The sequence below is a fragment of the Panicum virgatum genome, chromosome 5N (assembly GCF_016808335.1).
Source record: "Panicum virgatum strain AP13 chromosome 5N, P.virgatum_v5, whole genome shotgun sequence".
Taxonomy (NCBI): domain Eukaryota; kingdom Viridiplantae; phylum Streptophyta; class Magnoliopsida; order Poales; family Poaceae; genus Panicum; species Panicum virgatum.
In genome coordinates, this window is record NC_053149.1 from 48,647,795 (window position 1) to 48,658,262 (window position 10,468).

Here is a 10,468-nt window from a genome sequence, read left to right on the forward strand (position 1 = left end):
CTGTCACGACTAGCTATCTCCTCGATCTTAGCTACTACCATTTGCTAGTAGTAGTAGCAACATATTTCTTACCTGCCAACCATTGTAGTAATGATGTCCACTGCTCAGTTCAACTGACTCAGTTCTTCTTTTACTAGCTTCCCTACTTTATGATCATTTTGGTCGTCTGTTGCTACTATGTTTAGTTCTGCCGTCTATTACATGGCGCCATGCCTCCATGGCCTAGTCTTTGTTGGGGAACAATCGATCCAAATTTCTTACTTTTTGGAAGTCAACAAATCTCCATAGTGCAGAGCACAAGATTTCGTTCAGAATTCAGCAACCTATGTTCATGTTCAAGCATGATGAGTTTACTATACCAATCATGGCCTGATCGATATTGTCATGGTTCCTGATCTGCTTGTAGTGTTAACATTTTTTTGAGCTTGTGGTGTTAATTGTGATGTGCGGTAGTGTTTTGTAGCAATGTCGTCAACAAACTATTGTAGTAATGTCAAGGACCCTCCCTCGGCAAGAACAGGGATGCACGATATGTAGTTTAATATGCAAAACGATGGATAGATTTATATTTGTAAATAGAAATATATTTTAATGGCACTGGTGGGTAATTTATAAACATGTATGTGGGTATTTTAGGCTAATTTCTTCGTAATGGCAGTGGCGGGTAATTTTAATTTTCCTTTTTTTTCTCCGATTAACGTGGGAATTTCTAGATTTTGAGAGCGAACGTAGAGACTTCATTTGTTGGCCAAATAATAAGACAATAAATAACCTGTTGCACATTCACCCTTATCACTGTTTGTAGCATTTGGTTAGGCCCTTTATCCCTTATGCAGATACTATTACTATATGTTTATGACAATATATTCACCCTTATCACTGTTTGTAGCATTTGGTTAGGCCCTTTATCCCTTATGCAGATACTATTACTATATGTTTATGACAATATGAGGTTCGGTTGCAATTGTGTGTTCAGGACTTCTGGTGCATAAGATAGGCAGCTTGCATGGTATGAACTCCCATGGGCACTTCCACTTTACGGTCAACTACTTTCAATGAAGCTACACATTTGATGTGACTCCAAAATTACTTCAACTAGGACTGATACAAAAGCATCCTTCTAGCAAGTTATATATCAATCGTTCAACCAAGTTATTATAAAGAGGAAGAAGTCTAAATTACTCTCCCAACTATAGCCAAAATCCGGATAACCCCCTAAATTATCGTTTGGTTTATTTTACCACCCAAACTATGCTCTTTGGTTCAAACTACCCCTATTACAATTTGTACTTTTCATTTCTTCGTGCATAGATTGATTTCTAAGTTGAAATTTTACATGATGATTGTGCACACCATAGCACATGTTAGAAAAATATATCATTATTTTTTATCATTATCTTGATAGGTTAGGATATGCATTGTGATGTCCACTACTACCTTGCAAAATTAAAATTCAACTTATGTATGGAGAAATAAAAAGATAAATTATATTATGGAGTAAAATGAACTAAATGACATAGTTTAGGATGTAAATTAAATCAAGTTATAGTTTAGGGGGTTATTCAGACTTGAGAAATTTGCTTATTTGGCACTAAAAAATCAGGTTTGCTCATTTGACACTGAAACTTCAAATCTTACCCATATGTCCTCGAGTTAAAATTTTGTTGCCTATTTGACACTTCCCTTACCTTCTCTACCTTCTCTTAGCTTCCACCGTTAGATGTGTGGCCCAGGCAGCGGGAAAAGACTAAAATACCCTTCTGCGAACATGTCAAGTTCTTCCCTGGCCGGCAGCTCCCTGACGCTTGGCCGACCCCTGCTTGGCCGGCGGCTCCCTGGCCGCGCGGAGAGCCGGCGAGGCCGCATCGCCCGCCTCCCCTGTCGCCTGCTCCCAGGCCGCCTACACCGAGGCCGCCCCCGCCTCCCGTGCTGCCTTCTTGCCCACGCGGGCCGCCACTGTGCCAGCGTCGCCGCATCTCGTCGCCGCAAAGCCCGCCTCCCTGGTCACGCTGCCCACCTGCGAGGCCGCCTCCCTGGCCGCGCGGGCCGCCACTATGGCAGCACCGCCGGATCCAGTTGCCGCGCCGCCCGCCTTCATGCCCGCGCCGCGCCGCCGCTAGGGTTCGGCGGCCTCCCAGAGCGCGAGGGAGACGAGACGAGACGAAGGGGCCTCCCCGGTGAAAAACTGAGCAGTCTAATTTTTCCTCAAAGGCATTTTGGTCTTTTCTCGTTACCTGGCCCACATGTCTAACTATAGAAGCTAATAGAAGTGACAGGAGTGTCAAATAGGTCAACAAAATTTTGACTCGGGGACATATAGGTAAGATCTGAAGTTTCGGTGCCAAATTAGCAAACCTCATTTTTTTCATTGTCAAATAGTCAAATTTCTCTTCAAACTTTGGCTATAGTTGAGGGGAGTAATTTAGATTTTTTTTTCCTACTGATGATATAACATTCTTATGTGACTAAATTGACCGAGATGAAATACTCATGGAATGTTGTGAACTCAAGTCGAATTTGGGTAGTCTGGCACAAATCAGCAAGGATTTGGGAAGAGGAGGAAGTTGCACCATATTGTTAGAGATGACGTTGTAGATGAATCAACTATTTTATTTTAGTAACCAAACAAAAAGAAGTGGTAAGTTGATGAACTACCCAATTCTTCGTATAAAAACCCCACAATGTCCGTTGTCCTTTTCAAAGAGAACACTGTATTCACTACTCTCAAAAGGAGGGAAAATGTTTCTTGAATTCTATCATTTTCATCGGAGCAATTTCATGGAACCGTCTTCCAAGCCATTATTTGTTTCCTTAGCGAGCAAGTACCTCATACTATTTCTTATATTTTCCTACTCCGGAACATATATCAACGAAATCAAGTGGCTCCAGGTAGAGTTGAGCATTTTATATTTTTATTATGGCACGAAGTCAAAGCTATCCCGCGTCTTGACAGTTGACCATCATGGCAAACTAGGCAAGAGCATGGTGGCCCGGATCCGGGGAAATAATCGAAACCAGTTGGGCGCCGGAAGCACCGAGGTCCGTGGAGCAAGTTCGCCATGAGCAAGCTGGCACGGTCGGATTTGGAGAAGAGAGCTACGAGGACCCCGAAGCCGCCGCCCAGGCGATCCAAGTCGATCGGGCCTTCGGCGCCTAGCAACAGCCCGTTGGCCGGTCTACCACGCCCGCCTGGTCCATCCGCTCCTGGCGGTCCGCCACGTCCGCCAGCTGGTCCGCCGCCGCCTGGTGGTGCTCCTCCGCCACGCCTGCCGGGAGGCGCTGGGCCGCCGCCGCCGCCGGGTCCTGCCAGCAAGGGCCGTGCGCCCGCGGGCGGCAGGATACGCCGGGCGCCCGAGATCGTGGAGCTCTACCAGGCGCTGATGAGGCGCTGGGAGGCGAGCAGGCGGACGGGCTCCCGAGGTCCAAAGGCGCCGGCCGGCGGGTCGAGGGCCGCGAGGAGCGACCTGATCGGGGAGATCACCAAGAACTCCCCCCATCTCGTGGCCGTGAGTTCATTCGAAGACTTGACCGTTCTCCCCATCCATCAATGCTCCTCCAGTGCTTGACGAGGAACATGGCCACGCAATTCGCCGCAGGTGCAAGCTGACGTCGACACCCAGGGGGACTTCGTCCGGACCTTGGCCGCCGAGGTCCGGGACGCGACCTTCGCCAGCATCGACGACGTCGTCGCGTTCGTGGCCTGGCTTGACGAAGAGCTCTCCTTCCTGGTGAGCACCAATCCGCTTGTTACTCTTACTCTACCGTGTTCATGGCATCGACTTTTTGTTGGAGCACGGATGAAATGCTTCCATCCTCAGGTCGACGAGCAGGCTGTTCAGAAGCACTTCGACTGGCCGGAGAAACGAGCGGATGCGCTACGGGACGCGGCGGCCAGGTACCAGGGGCTACTGCAGCTGGAGAAGCAGATCTCGTCGTTCGTCGATGATGGCGCGCTCCACCGCGACGCGGGCCTCGGCAAGATGTTCTCCCTCTTCGAGAAGTGGGTGCTTTCCTCATGACTGGATGGGGCTGAATCCGATTCGAGCACTGACCGGCCAGGTTCCTCTGTTTCTTTGCAGAACAGAGAAGAGCGTGTACAGGTTCATGCAGGAACGCGACGCTGCTGATGCCAAGGCCAATCTGGTCTCGCGGTACAAGGAGCAAGACATCCCGGTAGGCTGGATGTCAGACACGGGTGTAATCGTCAAGGTGCGCGCCGGGAACACAGTGCAAGCTCTCAAGTCTCATCTGAGATGCTCCATGGTAGTGTCTCTGTCTCTGCTGCTGCATCTGCATCTCGGTTTCAATTCTCGCCCAGTGCGCCTCTATGTGACTATGTGGCAGATCAAGCTGGCATGCATCAACCTTGCGAAGCAGTACATGATGAGGGTGGTGTCCGAGATTGACGGTCTGGGAAGCAAAAACGATGAGCAGAAGAAGGAAACCGGGCTTTTCAAGCGTCTGAAAGAGCAGAACAGGGAGGTCTTGCTCCATCAGGGTGTCAGGTTCGCCTTCCGGGTTCATCAGGTACAGAAAAACTTAGTCTCTTCGTCCCTCTTCCTGACACACAGAGGTTAGAGGTAGTTCATGTTCATGGTGAAATGCAGTTAAGCAAGCACTTTCTCTCGATCTTAGTTTGCAGGAGGGTTCACTACTGATAGCTTGGATACTTTTGGTGAGCTAAGAAGACGACACACGGATGGAACAAACTAATAACCTGTAACTTACTGGAGTTTTAGTTTAAAATCTGTACATTACCAGATTCTGATAGGCTTGCACGACGCCGGTCCAGGGGTTGACCCAGGACGCCATGGGCGCGCCACGGGGCGCACTGGAGGTGGCGCCCGACGTCTGGCCAGTAGAGGAGGAGCCAGTACGAGAGTACTGCTTCTTGCGCTTGCGTGGCCGATCGTTCCCGCCGCTGGTGGGGTTGGAGGTTGGAGACGCGGTAGAAGAACCAGAGCCGGTGGCAGGAGCAGTGGAAGACGACCTGGCAGATCGGGACGCGGCGAGGAGTGCGGTGGACGTCGCCCGCTGCGTCCGATCTGCGGCCCAGATCTCTTCTTGGAGGAGGAAGGAGCGCGCCTGAAGGAACGTCATGGGCGGGCGTGATGCCGAGATCGGTTCGTGCAGCGCTCCGTGACCCAGCCTGGTTCGCGGCGATGCAGGACGAGTTCCAGGCACTCCAGGACAACGGCACTTGGGAGCTTGTACCGCGACCCCCTGGCGCTCATGTCATCACTGGGAAATGGATCTTCAAAAACAAATTTCATGCTGATGGCAGATTGGAACGCAGGAAAGCACGTTGGGTCGTGCGTGGCTTCTCGCAGCGCCCTGGCTTGGACTTCGACCAAACCTTCTCCCAGGTGGTCAAGCCTGCCACCATTCGGACAGTGCGGCACCTCGCTGCGGCACGCGACTGGCCGGTCCATCAACTTGATGTCAAGAATGCGTTCCTCCATGGTCATCTGACGGAGCAGGTGTTCTGCCAACAACCGGCGGGTTTCGTCGACGCCGCGCAGCCGGACGCCATATGGCTTCTCCGGAAGTCGCTCTGCGGCCTGAAACAAGCACCTCGCGCTTGGTTTCAGCGATTCGCCACCCATCTGCAGCAGCTAGGCTTCGTCCCCGCCAAGTCCGACAGCTCCCTCTTCGTTCTTCATCGTGGCGACGAAGAGGCTCATTTGTTGCTGTACGTCGACGACATTGTCCTTGCTACCTCGACGACGGAGCTACTTCACCGGATCATCGATCAACTCCGTCTTGAGTTTGACATGAAAGATCTTGGACCCGTCCACTTCTTTCTCAGCATCCAAGTACGGCGCATGGTGATTGGCTTCTTCCTATCCTAGGCACAATATGCTGAAGACGTCCTTGACCGAGCCGGCATGGCGAACTACACACCGGCTTCCACGCCAGTTGATGTCAAGGGCAAGCTCTCCTCCAGCACAGGCACACCAGTGCCTGATCCGACGTTCTACCGCAGCATCGTCGGCGCGCTCTAGTATCTCACCCTCACGCGCCCAGACCTCACCTACGCCGTGCAGCAAGCATGTCTCCACATGCATGATCACGGCGAGGTGGTGGAGCGCAGGGGGTAGAGGTCACCGGAGCTCTCACTGCGGAGGAGAACTGCCTTGCTGTGAAGATCCTTAATTGAGAAACCAAGGGGGTCAAATTCAACAGAGACATAATTATTTGCGGTAAGCCGACAGACAAACGATATTATGTTTGAGGGAGAGAGAGACAAGAACGTCACGTAGGAGAAGAGTGGAAGGAGAGGAGGTCGTGGGAATGGAGCCGTGTCCGGTGCACTGCACGGGCAAAGAAGCCCCATTGTCAACGACGATCCGAGAAGAAGATGGGGATAGGGAAGAAAGCATACCGGAATTGCCCGCCATGTGCGACGATGCACTGGTGTCAAACACCCAGTCGGTGGCGTTTGGCGGGGATGGCTGGAGCAAGAGGCCGGTGAGAGCCTGGTAGAGCGCGGGCGGCAACGTGCCTGCCGGAGCATGTTGAGCAGTCATGGACTGCTGTGGTGCAGCACCGGGGTGGGCACCGAGAACACCGGCGCCAGGAGGTATTGAAGGGAGCTGCGCAAGGGGCCAGGCTTGCACGACGCCAGTTCAGGGGTTGACCTAGGACGCCATGGGTGTGCCGCGAGGCGCACTGGAGGTGGCGCCCGACGTCTAGCCAGTAGAGGAGGAGCCAGTACGAGAGTACTGCTTCTTGCACTTGCGTGGCCGATCGTTCCCGCCGCTGGTGGGGTTGGAGGTTGGAGGCGCGGTAGAAGAACCAGAGCCGGCAGCAGGAGCAGTGGAAGACGACCCGGCAGATCGGGACACGGCGAGGAGTGCGGTGGACGTCGCCCGCTGCGCCCGATTTGCAGCCTAGATCTCTTCTTGGAGTAGGAAGGAGCGCGCCTGAAGGAACGTCGTGGGCGGGCGTGATGCCGAGATCGTCGGGATGCAGTTGGCGAACTTGTCGTTCAGGCCGCTCAGGAGGTTGATGACGAGGTCCTAGTTGGTGAGTGGCGCGCCGACGACGCGCAGCTTGTCCGCGATGTCCTTGAGGTGCCCGCAGTACTTGGTCACCGTCAGATCGCCCTGGCAGAGGACGTGGAGTTGCTGGCGTAGCTAGACGGTGCGCTGCACGATGTTGTCGAGGAACTGCGATCCAATGGTCGTCCAGGCAGTGTAGGCGTCGTCGTGCGGCTGGACGACAGCCGAGAGTAGTTCGGAGGAGAGCGTGGTGTAGAGCCAAGAGACGATGTAGGAGTCCACCTGTGTCCATTCGGTGTCGAGGAGCATGGCGTGGGAGTCCACCGAGCCGTCGACGTGATCCTCGATGCCGAACTTGCGGAACACGATGTTGAAGAATGTGCACCAAATGGTGAAGTTCGAGTCGCCGACGCCGAGGGTGACCGGGACGTGAGACTTGATGTTGATGAGTTGTGCTGTCGCCGCCGAGATGGCCACAGGAGGTGCGGCAAAGGGGTTGCCGCCGTCGTTAGAGGACCCAAAGCTCGACACCATGGCGGAGAGGAGAAGCAGCAGAGGAGAAAGAGCGGAAGCGGTTTAGGATCTGATGGCGAATGGTACCATGAATGAGAGTAGAGGGCAACACACACTGTATTGATCTTATGAACCGTGTACATATACAAGCCGATGCCCACTCGTGATGCCAACGATCACCGAGAATAACGGATCGTGGCGAGCGCCGGGGGCTGAGCCAGAAGACTCGGAAGCTAGCAACTAACTTAGACTAGCCGGTACAACACAATGTGATTAGCCACTTTGACAGCAAACATTGTAAATATCCAGCACTTTGAAGTCGCGTGTGTGTGTGTGTGTTTTTTTATATCCTTTGAAGTCGTGTGTTACCAAAGAAGAACAGGGTAATTCCACACCCTGCTTTTTATCTCGTTTCTGTTTTACCTCCTTCCGTGACGCGAGTGCTTTGTTGTACGTGTTGCTGGCCCTTCTTCCGTGGCGAGAAACAAGTCGTCTGCCACACTTGTAAAGCGCCGCTCGGCGCCACACGTCGCCAGGCATGCCACGCAGCACAGCGAACGCCGCCACACGTCGCTCCGAGCGCTCGCACTTAACCCCCTCTCGACCCCCGCCATCCCCTAGCGGCCAACCGATTCCCCTCCCACCAGCGCCGTCGTCTGCCAAGGCATGGCAGACCGCCCGCCGCCCGGCCCGCGCGGCGCAGCCTCGCCCAGCGCCGGCCACGCGCCGGCGTCGGGGGAGCACCCGCTGCACTCGCTCATTGGGCGCGCCGCCCAGGCGTTCCACGTCCGCGGCTCCACCCAGCTCCTGGGCTTCCTGGCGCTGGCCGTGACCCTGACCGCGCTCGTCGTCCTGGTGGGCGTGACGCTCGCGGGCGCGCTCGTGGCGCTGGTCCTCCTCAGCCCGCTCGTGCTCCTCACCGCCCCGCTCTGGGCGCCCGCGGCGGCGGCGGTGTTCCTGGCGGGAGCCGCCTCGCTGCTCGCCTGCTGCGCCGGCGCGGCCGCGGTCGCCGCGGGCACGTGGGCGCACCGGTACCTGACGGGGCGGCACCCCGTGGGCGCGCACCGGGTGGCGGAGCCGTCCAGCGGCGCGGCCGCGGTCGCGGAGGTGGCGAGCCGCGTGAGGGGGTACTACGACGCCTACGCGCGCGAGCACGGCGGGTTCCCGCGCCACCCGCGCGCCCGGGTCAAGGACGCTGCCCCCGGGGCGTAGGCCGGCCGGAGCACGGTCGCGGGCTGCTTTGTGCGCGTGTTCATATGTATCGTTGCAGCAGCCGTGTTCAGTGCAAACGTTGTGGTTTGAGCCAGGTTATTTGGGCATGGAAATTGGAATGGCTCTGGAATTCTTGTCTCCGTAGCTTGCGTCGGCGACAGTTAGTTCAGTTCACCGGACGTACGGGATCGTGATGCGGAGGAGCCTACGATGGTCACGCACCTCGTCCGAGTTTGGCTGGACCCTTGTGCCTTGTGGGATATTCTCTGAACTTTTTAGCAGAAGGGGAACAGCAGAATGTTCCTTAAAGAAAAAAAAAGAAAGAAACAGCAGAATGCTAGTCAGCGAGAGTAGTAGCAACGATAGCGAAAGAAAGTGAGAGGGCCGCAAAGTGGGCGTGCGTCCAAAATGTGAGCGACAAATAGTTGAACGGTTCCTCATCTACCAAATCTCTTTTGGGAACGGTTTCATCATTCATCTGCTAAAATCTGGCACGATGCAGGACACTGACCAAACTCTTAGACTACACTTTCACAGTTCACTGAAATAGCTAGTCATGCCCATTCCTCTGCTCCGCAAGAGAACAGATCGAAATCGAGCATGATGCGCTCGATCGACCACACAGGAGTATACAGTACATACAGGACGAAAGAAAAATGAAGTCACCAAAGAAAAACACAAACTACTGATCGTCCTACGTGCAGACGTGTGCCAACGTGCAGACGATCGTCCTACGCGCGATCCATGTAGCCGAGATCGGAAGGGTGGAGACGGACGGGGCTCATCAGCAGCGGCGAGGACTGCGGCGGCGTGCGGGGCTGCCACAGCCGCTGCCCCTCGCAGTCGTAGTGTATCGCCCCCGTGAACTCCAGCGGCTGGCACCTCCGCCCCAGCAGTATCGTCCGCCGCCACACGCACGGTCCGTCGTCGCCGCCGTCCAGGAGGTGCTCGCCGCCCTTCCCGCCGTCTCGCCCGCGCTCCCGCTCCCCGACCCTTCTGGGCTTCACCACCTTCCTCAGCGTCCTGCCGCGCTTGACGACGAAGAGGCTGCCGTCGCTGACGTCGCGGCGGCCCGCGCCGCACGGGAAGAAGGGGCGCCTGGCGGCAAAGCCGGAGGACGTGATGCTCTTCCGGCGCCGGAGCGGCACCAGCCGACTGACGAGGGAGGAGAGGAGGGCGGACATGACGCTGAACATGGCGTCAAGGCCCGACCGGGTGCAAGAGCAAGACGGCAAGCGCAGCTCAACGGAGTGATGGCTTCTTGGAGTAGTGCGGGACGAGAATTGGGGAGGCTATTAAATTGGGGGAGCGACCAATAAGCTGGCAGTTGTTTGGTGGACCATTTGGCACCTGACAAGATGAAATTAACGGGCGGCATATTGCAAATAACTAGTTAATTACGCATTAGTGCCACCGATTTAATAGAGCTGACTAAACTTTTATGATTTTTTTTAAAAATCTGTACCGTGGACAACTAATTTGTGCTAACGGTCCCATTCCAAGATAAAATTAAAGTAGAACAATAAGAAAATAGTACCCGCCCCCCCCCCCCCCCCCAAAATGAGTATAACAAACAGGACTTTAATTGGAATTTCAAATAGTTAGGCACATTTTATTTTTTATACAAGGCTTTGATTGAAAATAACTCTATTAATATCATTTACTATGTGGCACAAATCATAATAATGCATTAATACACTATTGTAATATTATAATAGTATTATATGTGTGTTAAAATC

General features: G+C 54.2%; 3 protein-coding genes across 6 annotated transcripts; 2 read left to right on the forward strand and 1 right to left on the reverse strand.

Moving 5' to 3' along the window:
- The first annotated feature begins 1,932 nt into the window (after positions 1-1,932).
- On the forward strand, positions 1,933-7,923 carry LOC120671972 (protein CHUP1, chloroplastic-like). Of its 4 annotated transcripts, none has more exons than XM_039952249.1 (5): positions 1,933-3,506; positions 3,597-4,000; positions 4,080-4,263; positions 4,345-4,527; positions 4,636-7,923. In XM_039952249.1, the coding sequence occupies exons 1-5, from the start codon at positions 3,060-3,062 to the stop codon at positions 4,711-4,713; spliced, it is 1,296 nt and encodes a 431-aa protein (XP_039808183.1). In that variant the 5' UTR covers positions 1,933-3,059; the 3' UTR covers positions 4,714-7,923. The 4 variants fall into 4 exon arrangements, with proteins under 4 accessions (XP_039808183.1, XP_039808186.1, XP_039808184.1 ...); XM_039952252.1 differs by having other exon boundaries at positions 4,080-4,209; XM_039952250.1 differs by having other exon boundaries at positions 3,597-3,728; positions 3,819-4,000; positions 4,080-4,527.
- Positions 7,924-8,183: 260 nt separating this feature from the next.
- Positions 8,184-8,729, forward strand: LOC120672985 (oleosin-like). The gene has a single exon (XM_039953644.1). The coding sequence runs from the start codon at positions 8,184-8,186 to the stop codon at positions 8,727-8,729; it is 546 nt and encodes a 181-aa protein (XP_039809578.1).
- A 453-nt stretch (positions 8,730-9,182) lies between these two features.
- Positions 9,183-9,993, reverse strand: LOC120674303. The gene has a single exon (XM_039955474.1). It carries the CDS (start codon positions 9,923-9,925, stop codon positions 9,461-9,463), a length of 465 nt encoding a protein of 154 aa, XP_039811408.1. The 5' UTR covers positions 9,926-9,993; the 3' UTR covers positions 9,183-9,460.
- Positions 9,994-10,468: the final 475 nt, after the last annotated feature.